The sequence below is a fragment of the Excalfactoria chinensis genome, chromosome 1 (assembly GCF_039878825.1).
Source record: "Excalfactoria chinensis isolate bCotChi1 chromosome 1, bCotChi1.hap2, whole genome shotgun sequence".
NCBI classification, from domain to species: Eukaryota; Metazoa; Chordata; class Aves; order Galliformes; family Phasianidae; genus Excalfactoria; species Excalfactoria chinensis.
In genome coordinates this window covers 28,449,101-28,475,456 of record NC_092825.1, presented here as the reverse complement: position 1 = coordinate 28,475,456, position 26,356 = coordinate 28,449,101, and the positions used below count along the sequence as shown (strand labels likewise).

General features: G+C 41.3%; 1 protein-coding gene across 2 annotated transcripts in view; it reads right to left on the bottom strand.

The window, feature by feature from the left end:
- Positions 1-23,652, bottom strand: part of TMEM117 (transmembrane protein 117) — a 194,972-nt gene extending 171,320 nt beyond the window's left edge. The window contains exons 1-2 of one of the 2 annotated variants that reach the window (XM_072333610.1): positions 23,213-23,652; positions 17,623-17,927 (exon numbers count right to left, since the gene is read on the bottom strand). In XM_072333610.1, the coding sequence (XP_072189711.1) occupies positions 17,623-17,899 (277 nt within the window). In that variant the 5' untranslated portion in view covers positions 17,900-17,927; positions 23,213-23,652. Of the gene's footprint in view, positions 1-17,622; positions 17,928-19,768; positions 19,967-23,212 lie in introns of those variants that run through there. The other variant, XM_072333601.1, reaches the window with a different exon arrangement.
- Positions 23,653-26,356: the final 2,704 nt, after the last annotated feature.

The window sequence follows — 26,356 nt, the reverse complement described above, 5'->3', positions numbered from 1 at the left end:
GCAATTTCCAAAATCAAACACATGCCACGTTATCATTTATTCTCTCTTTAAAGCTATAAATACACTCTTTCTTTCTCCTTTTTCTACTTCAGTATTGATTTTCAGCATGGTTGGGGGCTGTTTTTTTTTCCACAAAACTCAATGGGAAATCAAAATTAACACAAATTAAGCATAAAAGCTCATTGCTATTCTCATTGCATACTGTCTACAGATGTTAATGTTGCTACTACGTATCAAGTTAGCATCATTAGAAAGGAGTTCAATTGTTAATGAGGAAATAAGTATTAGATTCAGAAGAAATCATGAAAAACATCAAAGTTGTTTCTTTGTCTTGGAAAAAGGAAAAAAAACGAAACCATTTTCTCTTAGAATTGCTGTCTTCATAACGACAGATGATGCACCTATGAATGCAGTCTGTGGTCACAAGTACCCAAAAGTTTGTGAGAATTAAATTAAAAATATCAAATAAAGAGTGGAATAGGAAACTTGCAGCAAGGTCAGGCTCAACAATTAGAAAGATTCACAGATAACCCTTCTGCAACTCGTAGGCCTTTTGCAAGCAGCATTAATATGGATTGCAAAGTCATGGGTTTCTCTACCTGAGATTCAGTGTGTGAAAAGAAAAACTAAGGCTACTAGTGTAGTTAGCATCATTAGGCAAAAGTTCTGTTGTTAATGAGGAAATAAGCGTCATTAATGTTAATGAGGAAATAAGACTACTAGTGTAGTCTTAGACTGTTGTAGGAATGTCAATGTGAGATTCTGACTCAGAAAAAGTTTTCCATTAGACAGAAATTTTATTCTGGTCAAGGTAATTTGGACATAAAAACACATTTAACTGAAGAAGAGTGACCTTCATAGTCTCTATGTGGCTGAATTATGCAGTATATAGATAAAAAGATACAAAATGAGATGCTATTTACTTTCTGTCAGCAACACCCTACCAAAGAACTGCATGGTCTAAGGCACACATGACAGAACAATGCCAGCAGCTGTAAGTGCTGTGCCCAGTGACCAGGAAAGGACAGCAGGAGAAAAGAGGCAAGGAACTGATTTTCCAGATGTCAAGCCAAGTCAGCAGACTGAAACTGCCATGAAATAGCACATATCAAAACGACACTGATTTCTGCTGCATCTCCTTTGATCTTCCCCGACTTCCAAGGATATGAGCAAGAGATAAAGGTAGCATGGATGGCAACCCCGATTTATATGCTGTGCTGGAGAAAAGCAGGAGAAAGCTGGAGACTCCTCTTGTTCACTTACATAGGATGGATTACAGCAGGTGTTCCTCAGTCCACAGTTCTATGTCCATCTACAGGTCAAGGGGCACACACTACTGGGACTCTGGAACTCTCATAAAATCCACTTTTTCACATTACTTCTCTCTGTATTTCACAAACATAAAAATATGGAATAAAGTGTATTTCAAAAGAGAATCCTTCTCTCCATGTCTGTTTTTGTACCTGGATGGAATGGCCCACAAGTTTATATAACTCAGTTTTCTGCCAATGTGAAGAGGTCCCAAAGCATTCACATACAAATGAGAATGCGAGAAAGAAAAAGCCAACAAGCCTCCTTGTGTCCTTGAAAAGTTTATTCTCAACAACCTCAAATGAAAGAAATGAAGACATTCCTTAAAAAAATATAAAAAAATTAAAAAATAATGTATCCATGTCGCAGTGCCTCCATTGCCTGTTCTCCCAACCTGGTACCTTGCACAACGTGCCTCGTACTGGGCTGAGTTTAAAGTTAATCTTTAAAGATCTGCTTTAGGACACATAATTGGTAGGAAAAATCGTTCTCTCTCTCTTACCTTCTGCTGTTCAGATAGCAGTTCCTCAAGCTAATCAGCTATGAGTACTCCCTAGTAGCTGAAAAGGCTTCTAAACATTTATTTTCCTGCTTATAAGTGATGCAATAATCAATTAAACACACTTCTATAAAGTGTTCTTGTTCAACCAGGCTGAACTAATGCTAATGTTCTTGTGAATGAAACCAAAGGTTTTCTACAAACTAAGACTTTAAAAACACAAGACATCTGTTCATATTTACTTGGTCATATTTTTATTTGGAAATAAATGCTCCTAAAATGTTTCATTATAATATTCCTCAGATAATTTGACATACACAAATAAAATCAAATCAGATTATTCCATTTTGCTACAATCAGCGAACAATAAAACAAACAGCTAAGAGCCAAAGTCAACATCTCCTTCTAAGACAAATATGTTGCAGCACTGCTTTCTCACAGCCTATTGTTTGGGTTAAATCTGAGGACATGGTATCTAATTAAATGCCCGCTTGTTCTAATGAGTTTGAACATATCAGTTAACTTTGGAATAATTTATTAGCCTACAAAACTGACTGCAAGATGTGGATAGCTCTCAATTACTAATTCTAGATTCAGAAATATTACAGCGATGGGCATCTTTGTAACTTACTAAATGAACACAAAATGGCCTGTGGCCTGAAAGATTTGCTTATGGGTGTGATCAGCTGTGGTTGAGGGAACAACTTTCTTATTTATTGCTGTAAAACTCAGCATTGTTTTGTGAACAAAAGTTGCTAAAATTAAAATTTCTAAATTGAAGATATAAATCAAGTGACGAATGTCCCAAAGGTGTTCTTTAAGGTAAGCCACACTTATGCATCCGCCATTTTGTATTTGCCTGTGTAATACTTGCAGAAAGCTACCTGAAAACTTCCCATGTTAAAATATGAGCTTACCTTTTTAAAATAACAATGTTAAAAAGCTCCTAAAAGATGGAATCTTACTTCAATGTGCACAAACCAATGGATTCTGATATTAGTTTTTCTTTCCTAAGCCTCAGAATCACTGCACCTGGCAAACAGGAAGATAAAATATCTCACCTTTGTACGCCACTTTCACCAGTGGAAAGCAATGCTTTTTAGGTAGAAGGAAAAATAATCACCAAACTGATTCTACAACTGGAGGAGCTATGTCAGAAGGAAGTAAGCTCTTCATGGGCCTCGCTACCGCTGCCTGGCTGGCCCCTCACCAGGCACAGGTGGCCAAGGTCTAAACAAGGCCTGCAGCATGGCACTGCTTGCCAGGGTAAGATCCCTGCTTCCTCTTCACGTGGTTCACAGGTCTTCCTCCAGCTGGGCAAGGTGAGCCTTCATCGGGGAGAACTGCACTTCTCAGCTTTTGCACTCAAAGGTAAAACACAACCTAATGTCACAAAATGTACATACTCAAGGTCTCAGCTACTGACCTAGCTAGAAAAGTGATGCCTTTGCGCAATATGTCATATATTATGGGAACCCAGGATCTCCAGTTTCCTAACAGCCCAGCCAGAACTGGTCAGAAGACCAATGTTAGCAGCCAAAATGTCTCCATCAGCCTTCTTGTGGGGCCTGACCTACCTGACTCTGCTGGTCTTGTGGACCTGGTGTGAACTAGAAACTGCGGGGGAAGTAAATACAGCTGAACAGTATTGCTCTCTTCATCTAAAATGCCACGCAATCTTTAGATACTGCTTGCTACTTGTCTAAGAAAAAAATAACAGAAATAAAATTGTTCATAAGAATACAAACTCATCTTTTAACACAAAATAAGTACGGGAAGATGGACTTTTACTACTGCAAAGAAAGAGCTGACATGGTCTTTGTCTCTGAAGGATTACCAAAGGCAATCAAGAGAAATCTAGTGATGGTCAGAGCCACCTGCTCTACAGTATGATGCAGTGAATTCATGCAGGCATCACATCTTTCTCTATGTTTCACATTAATGTCATTACTATTACCTGGATATAATACCTCAGTCTGCTATTATGAATAAACTGCACAATGCTGGTAACATGGGAAGACTTAAGCCACACCAGAATTATGATGTGCAAGCAGGCTTGATTTCGCATTTTTCCACATCTGTCAATTCCCATTACATGAACTTCAAATGTCATTTTAACCAGAGACTTTACTCTTCCTCCTTTTATTACATCAGGTTTAGAACATTCTGCTGATGCAGTTAAAAGAAAAAAAAAAAAAAAAAAAAAAAAAAAATTGATTTCCTATTATGTATTAGAACAATTTGCAGTAGGGAAGGAACTCAAAATCCTGCCTAAGCAATAGAAAGTGCTAACGTGTCTGTTTGTGAGGTGCAGATTGTTTAACTTTATGTGACAGTCTCCAGTTTATGAAATGATCCTGGAAAAAATACCCTCTTTAGATATCTTCACTGAATTACAAATAAAATTTCTTTAGAGGGCATGTAATTATATTTGTGTACTCTTTATCCTTAATTAATTTTTAGCGTCTTTAAGTACTGGCTTTTTTAACTGCCAGAGCTATAAGCATAATTCCATGATCCTCCTCCTTTTTCTCATTCTACAGCTCTAATACATTTCATCATTTTATTTGTATCATCTAGTCAGAGCTTAATTTTCTTCTCCGAATTTACTGGATCAAATTTCACAATAAATAAAAGAAGCTTTACAGCATTTATATCCTTTATAACACTGATGTTGAACTCTGAAATGCAGGGCTGTAATCTCTATTTCTCAATCCCAGTTCAGTGACATCCTGCAATGACTTGTCAGAATCATTAGTTCTCTGTTTTCTTTTAAATTTGTTTGTTCTTTTCTCCTGACGCTGCTTTAAAACTGATTCACAAGCTTACTTTCAACAAAAAATAGTTTGCTTGCAACCTATCTTTCATGCTGCCCTTCTAGATAAGCATTTATAAAGCGTGTTTTGTCAGAAAATAAAGGAGATTTTGTCCTCATGCATCAAAAAGCATCTTTAGGTTTACAAAAGGTCTTTGTAATAAGTTGCCCAAAATGCACTACTGTGGCAAAGTAGCTCAGAAACCTGAGAGTAGTGCTATATGCAGTTTAATATGTTTAATTGTAAATAGCATAATATGTTTAAATAATAGCAAATATGCACGACATATGTTTAGCCTGACTTGAGTCAGGAATGTCCTTTTCTCTCAAACAGATGTAGCTGAGATGAACAGAAAGCAGCCATCCCACCACTAACCCTGACCTGGAACATAAAATAGATTTAGTCTGACCATGAGCTTTGCTACTGGTTTTCTAAGAGACTAAAGAAAACAGCACTGTCTCTGCTACTCTGGAGGGAATGCAAGGTTCACAGCAAACATGTATGCTGAGCTGTCAAGGACCAGCAGAGGGCAAGCAAGAAAAGAGATTTACATTTTCTTGAGATAAAAAGTAGTCCAACACAGGAGGTAGCGCATGATCTAATAAAAAGAAATTGTCTTGAAGGAAATGAAACAGTGCTTTCTTACTAAATACAGATACATATATTTGGACTCTCTCCTTGCTAAGAACAAAGTACATTATTTTTTTGTCCAGAATTCGTTGGTCACCTCAGGAAGGGTGAGTAGAATTCCCTGTGCAAGGTTCTGTCTCTCTGAGGCATAAAATATACAGAAAAAAAGAAAATTGGACTGCAGATAGCTTTCTGATTTAACCCCAGTACGCATAGATTAAGCATGAGTTTTATTTTATATTTCATCTTCAATAAATATTTACAATTCTGTTGTCTGCTTTGTACTGGAAGAATAAATCTAACGGTTCACAAGGAGTACCCTGGAGGTTACAGAGGGTGTTTGTATTTAAGATGCGCAAGACAAGTAAAGAATTGGTGCTGTGGGACTGAGAGGTTGTATATTCCAGTGACAATCAAGAAGGCTTTCTAGCCTATTGCGGATGTTTAGGACCTGCACTTAGACCTGAGCATTTTCAGATTCCATGAAAACTATTATTTCATATGCAATGTATTTCTCAACTAGCACATGTATATGTGATCAGAAAGACACTTGTCTGAACATCAAAAGGGATACAGTCAATAAGTCAAGTCCTACATCAATATTGGTGTGTGATGCAAGCACATAAACAGTGATATGGAGTGAATTTTCACTGGGTAAAATATTTGCAAGACTTACTTCAACTGTGGGCTGAAGGTTCATCTAGGAAAAAAATGTCAGGTTCTCTACACTGATAACAGAGGACTATGTTTATAGAACTAAGAATTTGAACCGTAGTTATGTGTTTGTTAACATTCCTCCACCTTCAAAGTGGAGTTTTTGTATTTGACAAAGGAACACAATGACTTTTCCATCAATGGCATTACAGAACTCTCTTAATGGTATAATCATAAGTAATGCTCATTAATCCCAGTTTGCTGCAGCACATCATTCATGTGTATTATGTACTAATGTTATGTGATGGAGTCCAAAAAGGACTATTTACAGTATTGAAGTGGAAAGAGTAGAAATGCACAATAGCAACTAAACCTCCAGATCCACTTCACTTAGCAGCGTCTTAGAAAAAATGAATTTTAAATAATTTGATACTGTTATTTGCTAACTAAGTAACTGTGACAAATGCTGCACTGAGAAATATGTATTTACTAGAAACAATGTGAAAGGAGAAACTGTGTGAATATTAAAAAAAATAAATAAAAATAATAGTAACAGCTTCATAGCAAATTTCATCTGGACCTCAACCAGATATAAAATGAACCCAAGTTTCATTATTGAAAAAAGGTCAAAGGGTAGATAGGTTCCATGGTAGAACACTATTTGTAGTATGTACACAAAATGCTGGTAAACTATAGAGGGTCTTTTTTTGGCAGGAGAGAAGGAGGTTACTGAAAAATGTCTTAATTTTTTCCAAATATTGTACAAAATCATTCATTGCTATTCTTTGTTTATCATATTTAAGTTGTTTTTTATTTAAAGAAAATGAGATTTTAATTGTCATAATCATTCAGTACCACTAGAAGGTGCTCCTCTGTTGAAAGATGATTACATCTGTTTCAATTGCTTCTCAAAACTATTTTCCTCAGATTACTGTGGTTCTAGCCAGGTGTCTACACAGACTGTAGTAGCATCAACTGCCCCTGTCACACAGCAGCAGAACCTTGGAAGTCCTAGCCATTAACACAGCCTAAGAATAACAGACCGGTTGTTGCCCGTTTTCTTCACCAGCCAGAACCACCGCTGAGCAGGAATCCAGTCAGTGTTGCTGGAAGGTGAGAGGATGTGGATGTGCCCTTCTTGGACACATTCGAGGCCAGGCTGGATGGGGCTTTGAGCAACCTGGTCGAGTAGGTGGTGTTCCTGCCTATGACAGGGGGGTTGGAACTACATGATCTTAAAGGTCTCTTCCACCCCAAACTGTTCCATGATTCTGAGTTTAGGGAACTGTGGTGAATCTGGCACCTCATGAAGAGCCACAAAAATCTTTTACAGTGATGGTGGTGAGGCAGTGAAACAGGATGCCTAGTAATGGGGTTGATGCCCCATCCCTGGGCACTTTCAAGGTGAGGCTGAATCAGGCCCTGGGCAACCTGATCTAGCTGTGGTGTCCCTGTTCATTGCAGGGGAGTTGGACTCAGTGGCCTTCAGAAGTCCCTTCCAGCTCTAAGGATTCTATGATTCTTTGAGCGTCTTGGAACAGAATGCACTCCTAGTGGGACATCTGCACACTTGTCTGAGATCTGAAGGCAAGAGGGTCCAAGATTTTTAGAAAGACTGTAAGACAGCTGTGCAAATATGAGCACATGATTTACACCAATTCCACAAAAACAATTTCATGATATCATACTGTATCTAGAAATCCAAGGGGCAAGAATTCATATTTCATAGACAGCCTCATACAAGACTCAGTCAAGTTAAGATTTAGTTCACTAGATAGGCGATAACCAGAAAGGCATTCTGATACAGTCTGAAGAGTTTTGTGTCACTTGTCGTTAGATAGCATTTTGGTGAGAAATGTGAAAGGGCAAGGAAGATGCACAGGCTGGCTAAGGTAAGATTCTGATTTTATGAGGTGTGAAATTTATGCTAAGTATAAAAGTGACCATTATAGAATTCAAAATTTTGGTATACTTTCAGAGCTTGCATTTCATCAGCTTTTCTACCATAGACTACGGTCAGTAGGAAGCCCATTTCCAGTGAAAGATAGTTAAGGAAGAAAGTATCCATAGAGTTCAAGGAGTGGATCATTAACCCATTAAAACCTAAGGTCACCCTAAGCATAAGTTTCCTGATGGTGAGGATTTGATTGCTTAGCTTTTCACAAGCTTCAGTTACACACAAGCAGCAAACATGGTGTTCTCAAGTGGAGCCCCTCAAGTGGAGCACTTTGCAGGACCCACTGCAAGAGGCAAAAGAAGCTCAGGAACTACTCAGATTCTGGAGTGTGATGCACCAGGGAGTTCCAGATGGTCACAATGGAAACAATTAAAGGAGAAAAATGCTGATAAGCTATTCAGGAAGACAACCCATTCCATTCACTTCTTTGTGTTAATGTGGCAAACATTCCCAGAGAAAATACCTGAGTTTCCTGGGAAATACGATACTGTAACAGAAAAGCAACTCCAGAGGTGCAACAGTCCTGCTTTCATGTGGAAGACTATTTATACAATCCTGGATCTCAGAGCGTAAATGAAAGAATACATACACGTCAGGAACACAGCTTTCAGATCCAGCGCTCTTCATGTGCACCATGCTAGGGCACTACATTTTCATCTTCAAATAGCCAACACAACGCTCTCCATCTTGAGATGCCAGTGTCTTGATAAGGAATAGACACAGAAAATCATATCTGGCGTATTTGTTTCCTTGAGGTTATGGAGCACTTTCTCAGTCCTGCTACTGAATGTTTGTGGCTCTTTCAGAGGAAGATTTTCTCCCTTTCAGAGCAAAGAACCCAAACCTCTTCAACAGAATCAAATATCTGCACTCATTTTAAAATAGTAATTATTCTATGGATGTCTTGTTAGATTACATTCAATCCATCTTGTACATCAGTGAGGAAAAACAAGCACGAATTCTGACATTACAGTGGTCACAGAATATTCACTGAGACTCCTTGAAAGGTCTAGTTATGGATTAAACATAGGATTAAAAATAATACAAATTACTCCACCATCACTAAACAAATAGTGCCTTTCATACTGCTGAAGACACCTTTTTGACACTGATGTACTTAGAAATGCACACGTTCTTCCTACTCTGAGGAAAGAGTCTTCTATAGAAGTCTATAGTCTACTACAGACTTCTATAGTATATCACAGCAAGTAAATAGCTAGAAAGTAATTAATTTGCTTCCCTCAACGTGATGAAATACTATAAGATGGCTTTATGGGATAGCTCTTGAAGGATAAGGTCTGCAACTATAAAAATGAAAAAGAGGGATTCAATATACATCAGTGTGAGCAGAGTGAGAACTCTCAGTTTCAGTTTTGGTCTTCTAAAGGAAATATATCAGGCATCAATCTGATTTCAAGTGCAGTACGCATGGTACAAAGTGAATGAGGAACATGTGCTCCACAAGAAGTGTTGTAACTCCTTGGGGGCAAACTCTTATCCAGAGAAGCTGATCTATGGACAGAAACTCGTACGGTATCACTGGAAACAGAACTAATTTTTTTTTAAATTACTGTCCCAGGATACAATATCAAATGGGACCTTAGTATCAAATATATGACGAGACCATAACATTTGACACAAAAGGGTTCTCAGATCTCCAGTGTCGATGGGTGCTGGCAGAATGCTAAGAGTAAGACTCTTTTGAGCAAGTTGTAGGCCACTCCTGTGCAGGCAGCAGCGCTGCAGTGTGCTCCCATTGATTCTGAAGAGTCTTCACATCTTCTTCAGTTTTTATACGTCATGAAACTCCAACACATTACACTGTCAAGTGTGAATTAAGATTCGTATTTTATGTCCACCTATACCTCTGACCAAAGATCAACAAAAGAGCTAGGATGTTTGTGGGGTTTTTTGGTAATTACAGCTAGGATTCATCCAATTTTAGGCCTTGTTCCCTTTCCTCCACATAAACTAAAATTAAGTATTACAGCACACAGGTCTGGTGCCCTCTTTGCATTAGTACTAAATAAAGTGTGTTTCTCAGCACCATGGCATCAGTAATCCAGAAATAGAAAACATTACTTAGCATGCACATACATGAGCTTCAAGCAGCTGTCCACTTTGAAAGATTATATCCCAGTGCCAAAGAGGAAAGAGGAATTAAAGCAATTTAAGACAGGAAGACATCAGCAGAGTAATCTGCCTCTTTTCAATCAACAGCTTGTTTTTAAACATTTCAGTTTTTCTGCCCTCCAGGCAAATGGTCCAAATCAACAAGTTCTCCAATACTTTAACACAAGTGGGAGGAAGAAGAACTTGATACATTTGGAAGTTTATGAGAAAATGTGAAAAATTGTGGAGGACTTGCTTCTTAATAACAGGTAGGCAGGAACAAAGACTACTGATGACTGCTAGCTTTATTATTTGCCTTCAGAATTACTGTCAAAGGCATCTAAAAATAGACCTATTTTTGTTTGAATCTGAACAAATTGTTACAGGCTGGAAAACTATCAGCACCATCTTTCCTTAGCATCCATGGTGGGCTACTGTCAGATATCGAGCCAGAAGTGGGAGAAATTTAACCAATAAAGTTTGTAACATTCTGAAGACTTTTAAGTCATAACATTAAACTACTGATAATCACACCTAAATCATCCAGTTTGTCATAGCCTATTCAATGGCCAATTTGGATATGCAAAAGATGTACATTCTTTATCATTCTGGTTGATCAATTAATAGATGCATGAAGCAAAGGAAAAGGCAGAATTTACTATATTATAAGTGGCACAGGCATGCAACAAAATGTGCAAGAACTGAAATCTTGATTATAATTTTTTAACTCATGTCTTAATAAAAGACATTTCTGCTTCTTGTTTGGATATTATAACTTCAGAACTCTTTGCTGAGCTTAAGGGAAAACTCAGGTTTTCACTTCTTTTGGATTTGTTTCTGCAACATTAACTGTCTGGTACATGAAGGACCTTCATGCCACTCTGACAGCCTAAGGGGACCTTCAACAGAGCACATCATGGCCAATGATACCATGTTCTCCTTGGGGTTTTCCAACAGCATGCTGCAAGGTGATGCTCCACACTAATATATCCTTACTGTATGGAATAAGAAAGGAAGAAAATTGCCCCTGTACTAGGTTGTACCGGCACTATGCCCACAAGGCTTATCCTGCTAGTAATAAACTCACTTCTATTTCTAGAAATCAGGGGACTGAGACATATTCCTGCAAGTGACAGGCATCATTCCAAAATCACTCCCTGTCTCGTATGGAAAGAAAAATCTGAACATCACATCAAAGAGATCAAAACACATCAGTTGACACATCAATACTAAGTAGCAATGAGATTATTTTTAGTTTTCAGGCACTGAATGCTAAATATTCTCTAGAGTCTTCCCATTACAGATAATCTCACTCACGTAGCTCTTTCTGCATTCTTGTGCTGCTGCCTGGGGAAAGGGAGACATACCTCCAAGAGAATCAAAGTTTTCACTGCAAAAATAAGCTTGTTGTGGCTGCTGTTGGTAATGGCCTCAAATTGTATGAGAGGAGGGTCCAGATGGGTATTACAAAAAACTTATTCTCAGTGAGAGCAGTGAGAAACTGGAACAATATGCCCAGGGAGGTGGTGGAGTCACCATCATGGGAGGCATCCAAGAACAGAGGAGATGTAACACTGAGGGACATGGTTAGTGAGCATGTGGGGATGGGTCAATGGACTGGATGATCCTACCAGTCTTTTCCAACTTGAATGATTCCAATTAAACTCTGCTGGTACCAGACATTCCATAATTAATGCTAACAGCAAACAATAGCGTTCTTCTCATTGAACCTCATGATAGGAAGCAGCAAGAAATTACAGCTCTCCTAAAAACGCAAGTGTAAATGAAGAATCTAGGAAGTCATTTGCATGCTTTTTATTTATACTTTAAAGGTCACGTGTGGTCTCTCTGATGAACAATGTAAAGCTCATTTTAAACTGACATCTTTATTACTGGCAATTTGCCATAGCTGGAATCCAATGAGCCTACCAGCTGGCAGAGTTTCTTGCTTTTCATCTTGCGGTGGTGTTTCTGGGTTGTTGTTTGTGGGTTGTTTCTTGTTTTTGTTTGGAGTTTTTTTTTGTGCTGAGGAATCTGGCTTTCAGAAATGCACACTCACAGCCCTTTGTGTGTTATTATTAGCTAGCTGTTAGATTGGCCTTCTGGCACACATTTTGTACAACCAAAATAACCCGACTGTATTGCTTTGACATTTTTCTGGATACAAAAGAGGTGAATTGACTGTGACGTAATCACAGCAGACCTTGAATGTCTTCAACAGCATAAACTTAACAAATGTTGTTAAAATTCATATTGAACAGGCTCCTGAAGATGCTTTGTTTGTTTGACCAGCTATCACATTAGTAGCTTTCTACTGGGTTGAAATCATCAATGGAAAAGAAAAAGCAGGAACAAAGTGGCTGGGTATTAAGTGACAGGTCTTATAGTAATTTAAGCTACAGAGCTGACAAAAGAAAAGAATATGCCATGTCAGTCGGGTTGCAGTGTGATGCAAGTATTGTCATGCACCCATTGCTTGCTGCTACAGACAGTGGCACGACTGTTCATACAGTTCCAAACAAGCAAGAATGAGAGACAATCAGGCTGAAAAACAACCACCATCTTTTTTTCTCATTTAGTTCATTAGGCGTTGCACAAGCACTACGCCACAGCAACACTAGCTGCAATACTGCAGCCCAGATTTTACCTTAACATGACCCCTGATATTCAAGATACTAATTAATCATGTATGTGCTCTTGTACAAATGTATCCTTCGTCAGTTAGCTGCCTGACAGATTCACTTTTCTCCTATGTAGTACATTATCATCCTGACTAAATCCCATTCTGCCTAATTTCCTCTTGCAATCTGCATACATTCACTGCTTCAGTTGTTACGCACTTTTACCTCTCAGCATAAAAGCAGACACTGAAGAGTCTGTTTATAATAGGTTTGCAATATTTTTTACAGCCTTTCAGATAAAATGTTTGACAAAAAGAGTTATGTTTGCAGACAACAGGTCCTCAGTGGGTGTTCTGCTTGAAACTGTCTGTCGTGAAATTGGTCCCAGCATGGCACCACTGCCCATTAAAAAAATCTGCAACATTAGTGCGTGCAATTCTCAGTGCAATTCCTATAATGACTGCTTTATTTATTCACTCCTGTGTCTACAATGCTCAGATTATCATTTAATTCTAGACAAACTGCGTACTGCGATCATTTATAGGGGAGAATACATTAAATTCAACATTCTTTCAACTGCTCAGATTTGCTTGCATTATTACGATGGCCCACCTGTTTTAAGAAATACAGCTTTAGTTCTGTTTACCCTGTTTTCTATAGTTCGTTATAACATATTAAGCATTTAATTTCCATCCAGTTTTAAGTGAACTTAAAAAATTGGGCATACTCCTTAACAATTGAATGAAATTAAATCTGTATAATAACAGAGTTCAATTGGACTTTGTAATCACTTAGAATCAGGAAAACAAGCAGGCACATACCTGCCCATTTTTTAGTAATTATACTTTGAAAAACTGACTCAGTAAATCTGCAGCACAAGCTATGCTTTATTACTCATGGAAATCAGTCAAAGCAAAGATGTTGAACTGAAAAAAAACGAAGACACTCAGTCCAATAATACTTCTCATTTATCCACACTGCTAAAAATCTATATAAATCAAAAAACATTTTAGATATACGTGATGTAATAGATGTTTATACACTGATGCAAAACACACAGCCCGAACTTAGAAACAAAAAGTCCCACTCTGAACTCAGAATTCAGGCCCGAGGCTTGAGTACAGAACTGCAATTGTACAAATGCTGAGGAGGTGCCGACTAAAACATTCACTTTCTACACACTGAATACTGTGTTATTTCCCAGACAGTGCCCCTGAGCAATATGAAGAGATTATTCATGAATTTCTTTTAAGGAAGCATGTAAGATTTGAATGCATTTTCTGAATGCACACTGTCATCTAATGGGGCCAGTTTCTAAGCTCGTTCTGCTTTTAATAAAGCAGAAAATAAACCAATAAATCTCTAAGCAAGGGCAAAGAAGATACTGGTTTTCCCCTCCTCAAGTAACTCTCACATAGAGAATAAGAAATGACTAGGATGCACATTTTTATTCCCCCAAACTTCCAATATTCATCTATGACCCTGCATTTTCCAATGCAAAATAAAAAGCATGACAGAACACCACAGCTAACCAAACACGAGATATGCTCAGTGATGAATCAAAAGAATATAGTGGCTAACAGCCAAGAGGCAATTTTAAAATTCCATTTGTTCTGATCATATGCCAAGAAAATATATAGAACGTACTGGATAAAGGCTGCTTTCTTTGGAAATCTTTATCACTGGAGATGTTTATTAAATGAAGTAAGTTTCTACCTGACTGAATAGCAAGAATGTAGAGTTCTAAGTTGTGAGCAGAGTCTTGAAGGTGCCCTAAGAGGTTATTGTGCTAAGGTAGCAATGAGTATTATCAATTGAAAATACTTGGCCATGTCCTCTATTCATGATTTCCACTCCGCAACAATATAGTTTACTTACTGTCTTATCTTTATGTAGTCTCAGAAAGATTAAGCCTAATTAATGTTTAGGCTATCACCCCTCTCCTTCCATTTTTAGGAACATAACATGCTTGAGCTTAATCCTATTATTTTTGTATTTCACAACAGTCACGGTTATCAGATGGTGTCTGTTATAGATGGTAAACTTTGTTACAATGCAGCTCTCACAACACTATTTTTTTAGTCCAAATGCTCATTCAGCAGTAAGAAATACAGAAGGGACAAAAGAGCAGGAAGGGCACATGGAAAGAAAATCCTTTTCAGTCCTCTACATCTAAAGTGAGATGTGCAGACTAATCCTTCTCAATTTCAATTTGCAGCACACACTGTGAGCCAAGATCTGACACAGGGAGATTGACTGGTGCTATTTGGTTTCCCGACAGCAGGAAAGTATGTGCAGGCTACAGGAAACAACCAGTCACAATTTCCTCTGCAAACAGAATGTAGCAGAGAAATATAAATAAATGCACAAGGATTTAAAATAATAAAAAATTAAAATAATGAAAACAAGAAAAATCTATATGAAAAGACAAATATTTTGCAACATCTATCTCTATCTCTTTTGAAATAAGGAAATTAAAAGCAATAATGGGCTGAATGTATGAAGTGCTTGAAGCTAGAAGATCCAGCAGGCATACTCAGTGGGATTTGGATACAAAGTGGGATTTCTAGGCAGCAAAGACTTTAAAATATTGTCACATAAATGTCAAGAAAGATTTCAGCATGGACTATGCAAATCTTCTGGAGACCAAAAAGATACACCCAAGCTAAAAGCCTCCTCTGAAGCCCACATCATCATCACATCGATGCTGTCACTCTCCACACATGCCAGTTTACAGCTAGCATGGCCACAGCACACAGCACGCAGTCAGGCTGTCAGTCACACAGGCTGTCAGTCACACAGGCTGTCAGTTGCAGGTCACCATCTGCTCTCAGTGCATCACAGGCAGCAGCCCGTGTGCATGGCCACGCTGCATGGGCACCATCCCACAGCACTGGAGCCAACATGAGGCCGAGCTGCCATGGCCCCTGGCTATTTGGCTGCACCATCCTTGGCATCAGCACTGATACTCAAGTTATGGCAGAAGCAACTGGTTTTTCATGAGCGCCGCTTGCCCAGGCTGGCTCGCTGCTCAGCTGCATCCATAGCAGCGCTGGCTCTAGACAGGCCCAAAATCCACAGCTGGGTGGGACTGGGGCAGAGCCATGTTGGCTTAAACTGCTCTGAAACTGAGCTTGCAGCAGCTAGCCTGGATCAGATCATATCTACACCCCTATCACTCCCCCAGACCACAACCGTAAATATCCATAAGCCAGCACTGCATCACAGATAGGAATCTCTTGGCTGTTTGTTACCTCCCAGCATTGATTCCTTCTTTGTGCTGCCACACATATCTGTGGGATCAGATATGATCCTTGCGGAAATAGAAGGTGGATACTGCAAACATGCCTGTGCTCCCAAACCTGTTTCACTGAGCAACTACACAAAAGCACAAACACACAGCAGACACTGAAGGCAGGGCAAGCCCTCTTTGGGCGGTAATGCTGATTCAAGCCACTTTAAAAATTCACATTAAGCTATGTTCTCTCTATCATACATGTTTACAAATCCAGGAGGAATCATCATAATTATCTACCTAGCCAGAACAGAACATATTCTCCAAAAGAAAACTTCACTTTTCTTGATACTCCAGCCTATCCCTTATTCCACTGATCATGTAGCCTTCCAACTACAGGAAAAAAAAGTGCTCCTTTGGCTATTTGCCACTTCCAAGCACTGGACCTTGCAATATATTTGCTGGACTGAAGGTTCTGTCCTTCAAGTCAAATTTGAGCAAGTCACTCTCTAACCTTTCCTTTATCCTCTAAATCCTCTCATTATAGGGCTCAATTTGTAATTTTGTCATCACTTTCATTACTTTCTCCAAATGAACAAAATCACTCCTCAATTTTGGAAGGCAGAACTGAAAACATCATTACATTTTACACTTATCACCACACTACATAAAAATGTCCACCAAATAGCTATCGAGATGCTCAGCCATCTCTCAGAATTCATGTTTTAAGAGAAGCCTCTTAGAGTTGTTTTCCTTATTTGTTCCTTGACATAATAGCTTTACATTTGATTTATTGAAACAATACCGGTCCTCTTTTTATCTTAATAGAATGAGGCAGGCTGAGGAAATGGCCAATTACTCATGTGCTGTGAGGTGTTCAGCAACAATCCATCCTGCAGCCCCAACAGAACAAGAACACAGGACTGGCCCACCCACTCCAGCACCATCTCTCTGACCTACCCAGAATCAAACACTTGCAGCTGGCAGACTGAAGTAACCTCTCCTGTGATTTCCACTTATCTCTACAACTGGAACAGCCTCGAGCCCTCAGATGCAATGTTTTTTACATTTACTACATGACTCAATTAAGACAATGATAGATATTTTTCTCTACATACATGCCTACACCAAAGTTCTCAGACTCAGAATTTAGTCTGGGGTCATTCCCTTCCCTTCAGCCGTGCCATGGGCAGTATGTTTCCCAGTTTAGTCACATCTCCTGCATAAAGGCACTAGCTGTCATGTTTGTTTCCATTTCCTACCTTTCCATTTCATTAACTTGTTCTTGTACGAAGAAATGGCAGGACAACTCCTGCTTCTGTAGAGCTCCTGTTTTCTTGCAGTATTTCCTTATCTCAGGTCTGCTAATACTAACCACATCCCCATGTTGCACTTATGAGACTTCTGACAAGACACTCAGTGTCACTGCCTAAAGGAACAACTCCTTTTCTGCAGACTGATGAGAAAATTATACGATTTAAAATTTGCTTTGAAGACAAAGTACTTTCTTAGTATTTTAAATCACCCATCTCTCCATTATTTCAAACGCGTCAGCTTTCTCTGGTTTTAGACCTTTTTTGGCTGAAATTACTGTGGATCGCATTCACGTAAGCAGACACGGCATTAATTTCCACAGCAATGTAAGCTTTGATGTACCAAGCTCTACGCAGCTCTACACATCTGAAGTGATTAATAGCAAAGCTTACGAAATTGCAGTAAGTGGACAGTTTAAAGGCGACGTGACTGAGCCATCAGCAGGAGGTCCGTGCGCACATCACAGAACTCACCAAAGAGGCGCTGGTGGAAGAGGAATTTCCCAGCGATCAGCCCTGTGAGAATGGCCAGCAGCCACAGCAGCACCTTCAGGCATCTCCAGCCGCCGCTCTCGGGGTACTTGTTGGTTACAAAAGAGAAGCAGTTCCCGACAACGATCACATTGGCTTCTGTCTGACTGTGAGACACCGGGTCCTCGGCGAATATCAAGAAGTTGAAGAAGATCACGAGGTAAGCCACAACTAAGCGAGACCACGGGTGCTGGAAGTAGTAGCGGAAGTCTTTATCCATCCTCAGGTACTTCAGAGCTGCTCTTTGTCTGTGTGTAAAGATACAAATGCATCGTGTTACACATACCAAGAATTATGGAAATGGGAAATATCTGCATATTTTGTTACCCAAATCGCAGTAACCCTGCAATCCCTCATTTGCAATCCTTCACGTTGACGAGAGATGAAAGTTTCCATCGGAAGATACTGTTAGACTTACGCAAAGAAAAACTGAAAACGCTTGCCAATGCAAAAGCAAGAAAAAAAACACATATTATAGCACAGTCCTTTTAGTCTCAAACATTTCTGTATCATCTCTTTAAGGGCTCAGCTCAGCAGTAGGGCACGTAAACACAGTGTGTGAGAACAAGGCAGGCAACAGGAAACTCAATGTACCCTTCCACCCATGTTCTGCAATACACAAGACATGCATGTTTCACAAATTCTGATGCTACACCTTGACTGAACCTTTCTCATTATGTAGAATGGAATGAGTCAATGAGTGCAATGAAGGCTCCTACTGCCTCACCCCCGGATGCTCTCAGACACGTCCCTCACCCCATCAGGAACTTTTACTTATATGAAAGAATGACACCACAGTGGAAAAGTTCCTAGAGGCAATTCCTACAGCCCAGGGAAGCCTGTAGAAATCTCTTCATCAGCTTCAGGGAGCACACCAGTAATTAAGGATATTTTCATAACCAAGAAAGAAAGAGCGCCTTGAGCACCATGTTCTACGAATACGAAAGCTGTGTTTTGAAACTTGTCGACTTATGTAGAGCAGCTGCAGAAAAACACAGCGGGGTATGGTCAACATTTCAGCTGTTTGTCATTTGATTTCTCCTTTCCTCACAACAAATTGGTTGTTTCATCCCGCTGAAGCACTTTGTTTTCACAAAGATATATAAGGCCTTTGTGCTGTGGAACGCCGCAGTTATTCAAAGGGATTCCAAGTGTAGGAAGGAAAAAGCAAAAAGAAAGGAATATCTAATAATGTTGTTTGTTTCTTACAGCACGCTCCTTGAAGGATACGGTGTGCTCAAGTGAGCAGTGTAGATCTTTGTAAATGTCATCTACCCTACGGGAAAAAATGATCAAACCCCAGTGCCAGCAATAGGCCTAAATACAGCAATGTGTTACCCATCCCTTCCTGGACTGTGGGTGAGTCTCACTTTAGAAACTCGCAAGCAGCTCAAATTACAACGTCCCTCCTTAGGTAGTCCCTTCGAAACGACCTAACTCTGTAATCAGAAGTATTTCGGTCAAATTACAAGGAATTATGTATCCATGAAAAGCAAAAGAATGAAAGCTCTCAGCATATTCAGTCAGAGCATTTAGTAAACATTCGGAACTAATAACATCACATTGCAGACGACAAAGCACAAAGCACACATTTAACAGTCGACAGAAACAAGTACCAGCCCTGTGGACAACTTTATCAATGGGGCGATTTCAAGCAGGGGTCACCGGCCCAGCAGCCTCAGGAGCAGCACTCTGAGGAGGTCAAATCACCTTTAGAACCATAAGGATGCCCCAAACTATTTTACATTCTCCCATCTCCCGGCTAAGAGCAGCAAAGTTTCCCTATTTATTTCCTCACGGGCACGAACCTTCTTTAAAGCCCGAGCGGAGCTGGAGATAAACAACTGGATGCGCTGACATTTCGGCAGCCCCAGGATGCCGGGTTACAGCCGGCTGAAGGCTTCAGGAACCACCCTCTGAAACAGCAGCAGCGCTCCCGTTGTGCCGAGCCCGAGCCCGACCCCGCTTGCCGCGCACCCCTCGCCCGCCGCAACCTGTTAGACGCCGCCGTACCCCCCGCAGGCCGGGCAACCCTTCAGCGTCCCCGCCGTGCCCCCAGGGGCCGGGGCCAAGCTCCCGCCTCACTCACCGCCGCCGGGGTCCGCGCCGTGAGCGCGGCTGCTGCGGCTCTCTCTCAGCGACTCGGCTCGGAGCGTCTCTCCGCGGCTCGGCTCGGCTCGGCGCGGACCGGCCGTCGGCCGCTCGGAACGGCTGTCAGCGGCCGGAGACCCCCCGGCGCAGCCCGCGGCCGCCTCGGCCCCCCGAACCCCCGGGCGCTGACAGCGGCGCTGGCGCTGCCGCGGCGTCCCGCCCCCGGCCGCCTCGGGGAGGGAGCGGCTGCGGCGGGAGCGGCGGCGCGGCCCCTCCTCTCCGCCCTGTCCTCTCCCGGGGAGGCGGCGGCGGCGGCCCCGGCTGTGCCGCAGGCTTAGCGGCAGCGGGCAGCGGCGCTGCGGCAGGGTCCGTACCCTGCGAAGGGCCTGAGCCGGGCGCGCTGGGAAGCGGCGGGGCTGGAACAGGCGGAGGGTGAGTGACAGCGGGGCGACGCTCAGCGCTGCCTTCAGTAGGAAGCGAATCAGCCGTAGGTGGGAAATGAGGGTCACATCTCCGTTCCGCCGAGGTGAGGCAGAGCACGGGGCTGGCGGCGGCACTTCGGAGACTGAGGAAAAGCCTCCTGCAGGGTGGGAGGGAGGGCGATACCCGCTGAAGTCACATCGCGGGGGCTGTCACGAGGCCGCGGCAGGTCCTCGCGGTGCGGGCATCATCCGAGCTGTCGCTGTGTCGGGCCGATGCTCTCCGTGCAGCCTGACAGCGGTGTTGACGCTGCGCTTCAGCCTTACTGTAGAGCGAAGCCTTTCTACGCGGGATTTGGTCCCTAGCGCCGGTTTGCTGGTATTGCTGACATCCCAGGAAAACATGTGCAGGATGCTCACAGCGCTGCGTTATGGCAGGGGTTCGGTCGGCTCGATGCTTGAAGCTGCTAGATGCTGCCTCAGCGTTTCGGTAGGACTGTGAGAAGTCATGGCACTCTATTGATGCGGGGAGCTGAAATACAGCATCGAACTTAAAACGTGGACTCTGACATATACATGGGATTGCTCAAGGTATGGGGGGGAACGTGGCTGAGGTCCTCTGAGGCACATGGAAGAGCCCTCAAGTGAGTTGCGCTGTGGAAGTGCGGCACAACCACAGGAGCACCAGCCGAGCGCTTGTGAGTCTCTGCTGATTTGCTTGCAATAAATGTGGCTGCTCTGCAGGTGTCTGGCACAATCATGTTATCTTCCTCAATGCAATAACCAACGAGGTCCTCATTTTTAAGGTAGAAAGATGCAAAACTTTCAATACATTCAACACCAGCCCCCTGCCCCCAGGCTATCTTTGCAGTAAACAGACATGTAAAATATTCAGAGTAAGAAAAAATCAAGTCATCGTGTGTGACTTGAGAGTGCTGAAACACAGCGTGCAGCACTGCCGGCTCATGCAACAGCTCCGTGTGCACTGCCACGCTCACAGGGCTCAGCCTCCCCCTGTTCCTGGATGTGGATGGGAATCCAAAGAGGAGGAGGCAAACAGATCACGCTCCATGCACCTACACATGGAAGGAAAAAAATGCTACTCAGCTTGCATGGAAACACTACAGAGCGTTTCTCTGCGTGTTTTTCTTACAGTAAATCTGTGAGCAACTTTTTGAAGCCCGGATATAACTCAATCATGTGAAAATCAGGCACTTTTCTATTCAAGTAGCCAGCAGTGTAACTATGCCATGTACCTCCCCCAAAGTTCTTGCAAGTGCTTTCCTTTTAATATATATTTCACTGATAGATGCAAAGAAGAGCTGAACCACTTCAGTTTTCTTAATCAAGCAATCGAATTATTGTCAATAAAATACGTTCCTGATGAGCAACAATTAGCACATCGTTTAAGAAGGCTAATAGGGACCCATCCTTAGCAGCCAGGGACCAGCAAACCTGCTCAGCAACTGAAGAATGCCCACTGGGAGGCCAGCAGTGACAGCAGCCAGGTGGGCCTAAGGAGCAGGTGGAATCGGCACGAGTCTTCCTGAAATGCTAGTTTTGGTGTTTGTGAATGAAACTTACCAGATCTCCTACTACAAAGTAGTGCTCGTGTAAACCCTATCTTTTTACACTGTTTCCAGCAGAGAGCTGTGAGTATTAAATTAAATGTATATACATCTTAGTGCAGTCTCAATTTCTCTGAAGTCATTTTTACTCTTCTGGATGAGGACCGGCCTTCTGCACATCGGCCTGGAAGTGCTCAGCTCATATCCAGGGCTGCTGCTTCCAACAGCCCCGTCTGGCCCAGGACTGTGCTCCAAATAATGATGCTGTACTAACAGACAGGTTTCTCTGCTTTGCCTTAATGCCAAAACAAAAGTGCTTGCTTTGTCAGTGGAAAGGTTGCAGGTCCAAACCAAAAACATTGGTGTAATCGCTCTGATCAAGAAAAAATATTCAAAAATGCAGTTTGTTATAAAACATCCTCTAGTTTTCTGTGTGAATCCAGGATGAAAGGGTGATCATAAAGATTGGAAATGACCACTGAGGTAATCTAGTCCAAATGCTGACCCATGCCTGCTAAGCCATATCCATTAGTATCACATCTAAACGTTTCTTAACACCCCCGGGGACAGTGAAACCACCACTTCTCAGTGCAGCCCATTCCAATGCCTCACTGCTCTTTCTGAGAGGAAATGTTTCCTCATATCCAACCTGAACCTCCCGTTACCGTTTCATCTGAGGAAGCTCTCTGCTATCCCAAATATCTATACACTGTGCCTAGCTGCCTGATACACAAAACCAAGGACTGCTTAACACCTGTGAAATTCACAGCATGACAGCAGAGCTGAGGCTGGAAAGCACATCTGGAGCTCCACTGGTCCAGCCCCCTGTTCAGAGCTTGGGCAGTGAGAGCACATTCCCCAGGGCTGTGTCCAGATGGGCTTGGGGTTTTGTCAAGATTGGAGACTCCACAGCTTTGCTGGGCAACCTGTTCCAGTGTTCAGCCACACTCATGGGGAAAAGTGCTTTTCATATGTTGAATGAAATGTTCTGTGCTTCTGTTTGTGCCTACTGAATAGCACTGAGAAAATCCAGCTTTGTCTTCTTTATCCCTTCTATCAGACTTTCATACACTTCAGTAAAGTGCTCTGTGCCCTCCTCAAGCCTCCCTTTCTCAAGCTTAAGCAGCCCCAGTTCTGTCCTCCCACTCCTTACCTCCGTGGCTGAACACATGCCTTCTCTCTGGCTTGCTGCTTGGAAAAAGCACGTAATTCCTTCAGACCTCAAAATCCCATTAGTCAGGGACTATGCTCCTAATGGATTTTTCTTCCATCCTGCCGTTGTGGGCTGACCCCAGCCAGAAGCTCAGCATCCACGTAGCTGTGGGCTTGCTTCCCCCCACATCCTCTCCCAGGGGATGAGGGAGATAACAGGGAGAGCAGAACCAAGAAAACTCATGGGTAAAGATAAAGGTAGTTTAGTAAGTGAAGGAAAAAACAAGGAAGGCAATCACTCACCACATCCCACGTCCCACCGACAGCCTGATGCCCAGGCGGCCTCTCAGTGACAGCAAGCTCAGAAGCCAGCCCTCACACCCCAGGCTTTATTGCTGAGCATGACGTTAGAAGGTATGGGACATCCTGTCTGGGTCAGCTGTCCTGGCTGCATCCCCTCCCAGCTCCTTGCATGCTCAGCCTTCTTGCTGGGGTGGGAGTGAAGCAGAGAGCACTGCTCAGCTGCAGCCAAAACAGTGATGTGTTATCAGCACTGCCTTAGCCACAGCCCCACAGAGGCTGCTATGAAGGACATTAACTCCATCCCAGCCCCAGTGAACCTGCAGGATAACATTCTTGGAGTAAGAGATTTCTGCCTTTGGTTATGGCAACCAGTCTCAGCAATGCTGCTGTGTGCTATCTATCTGCTTTCCCAACGCCTTTTTACTGTCTGAAAGAAGAGAAAGTAGTGCATTAAACCATTAAAAGAAAAAAAATAGAGAAAAAAAACAGAAGCTGACAAATGTTGGTATATAACTAAAGAGTTAAATATAGGAACCTGGACACAAAGACACAAATATGTACTTCATTGAAAGTAAGCATGTTAACTCAGAGACAATGACATTGCAGATACTGTTAGTATGTTGCTACTAGATGTAAAGAAATAGAATTGCCTAAAAGAATGTGCAGAAGCAGAATTAATCAATATTTCTGTTGTATATTTAGTAAACATAAGCTGTGCTTTCATATTATATTACATTGAAATACTTTCCTTTAAATCAATAATACAAAAGGACAGCAAAGATCAGCAGAATATATTAGACAGTTATTTTTAAAATGGCAGGTCAAAGAGTTTTTAGAAAAATAAATGAAAGTAGAATTAGGCAGCAATGTTAATTATTAAAATCAATTCCTAGCAATTTCTGAAATGCCAAGGAAGTTTCAGAGAAACAGAAGAAAGTTAATGCTGTAACAATATTTGAAGGGTAAATAGGATGACCTATTTAATTACAGGCTCATTGGGCTGACAGCAAGTATGGGCAAAATGATAGGAAAGGCAGGTTCAGGACTCAATTACAGAAAGGAATGAAAGGGAGAAGAACCGGAATTGCTAAATGCCAGGCAGTGGGGCAGGCTGTGCAGCCGTGCAGTCCCTGCCTGCACTGTGTGAGTCAGAGCATTTCCCAGATTTTGGCTGAACCAGTGCCTCTATTTTTGTAGTAACAGCCGCCAATAAAATGAGCTGGCAGAAAATCCTCCTTGAAAAACTGTTCTGATGTCACTTCAGAGATGCCACTTTCTTTTTATAAGCACCTACGTAGAAATATACTTGAAATCTTATGCTTTCTGATCTCCATGGACATTCCAGTGAAAGAGCTAGATTGACACAAAACCAACATTATATGCAATGCACAGGTGTACCAATAGGCTTTCATTCATGCTACATATTTATGAGTCTATTTAATATTTTAATCAGTGAAACAAGAGAGAGATTGCAAAACACCAAAGATGAGGGAAGCTAAAACTAATGGCAGAGAGAAACCTCTGATGGTAAAACTCTAGGCTCTTCAATTTGTTGGGTAGAATCTAAAATATTTCAATACAAATGTAACTGGGAATAGGAACAATTTTTATATGACAAGAAGAAAAGGGAAAAAAAAACCAAAAACCAACAGATATGGATTTTAACAAATATAAATGATGCTCTGGCTAAAAACAGTAGGGCACTTTAGGGATGTGAGAGACTAATGTGTAGTTTTTGATCCTTGCCAAGAAACTTCAGCTTTACAAAGTTAAGAGATGACTTCATCACTGTTGATAGATTAAGTCATAAAAACAAAATGGGAGTAATATATGATACATAGATCTAATTTTGCAATAGTGGTTGAACTTGGACAAGAAGATGTAGAATTGTGTGACCTTTTACATATGGTGAAGCAGAACTCCAGTCCTGCCGTCACATGATAAAAGACTTAACAAGGATAAAACAGAAGCTGTACTGGAAGTTTTGAAGGTGACGGTCAGATTAGAAACAAAACTTATCATTAGCTGAAGTACTTACTTCTGTTCATCCACACCAAATTTACTCCTAGTAAGCAGAATTCTACTTCAAATAATCATACTGATTTCAAAGAGATAAGCAACACACACCTAGCCTAGATAGAATTGTTAAAGAAGTAGCTAGTGAGATGAACTTACATCACTAAAGATCTTCTGCATCCACTGGCCATACAGGTGCTTTCAGCTAGGTGTGACTTCTGTATTAGACTAAGAAAAGAATCATCAATGTTCATCTACATTAACAGTTATATAGAGAGAGTTAGAGAAAACCAAAATTAAGAAAGAACTCAATCTGAGTTCAGACTTCCATGAATACTGCTTAACCACAACGTACAAGCCTACTGTAATGGTAGAAGAATGTCATGCCCTCCATACCCTTCACCTTGTGGCCTTCACCTTGTGGCCCTCCTTTAGGTTTCTCCAGGCAGTGAATCAAACCCTAGGAATACTAAGTTCAGTTTGCTAATGACTTCAGTGATTGTCCAAATGGCATCACTTAGTGAATCATAATAATTTCACTGAAAATAATCAAATACACCAGCATTAAATGTGAGATAGCTAATCATAGTCTGAAGATAGTTAATAAGAAAATCACATATACCCTGCTATGCACAGAGAGGGGTTTCTCTGGTGACAGATCTTCAGCTCTGAATAAGCAATGAGAAGACCAAGCTTTGTGACCTTTCTTTAAAACTTGTTCTTATCATATATAGGGATATGCAGTATCTCTTATGCAAATAGACTCTTCTTCAATAGCCAAAGAATATCCTGTGACAAGTGGTTGCTATTTCTAGCTCACACTAATGCACTGTGAAAAAACATAGTTACGCCAAAAAAAAAAAACCCTTACAATGAGAAATGTAATAATTTATTAAACAGTTGGAAATCCACTGAAGATGAACAGACACTTTGAGTGAGTGCCCAAGAGAACAAGTAAGAATGGACAGCACAGTCAAAATGTCTTTTGTTTGTTTAGTGAACTTCCTTTCATCTATAAGACCAGCAATGAGTGCACTCTAGAATCCTTTGGAGCTAAAATGAACTACTGGAGACCTTCCATTTATGCTGAAATGCAGCCTACGCCTGGTTTAGATGTATACAGAAGGG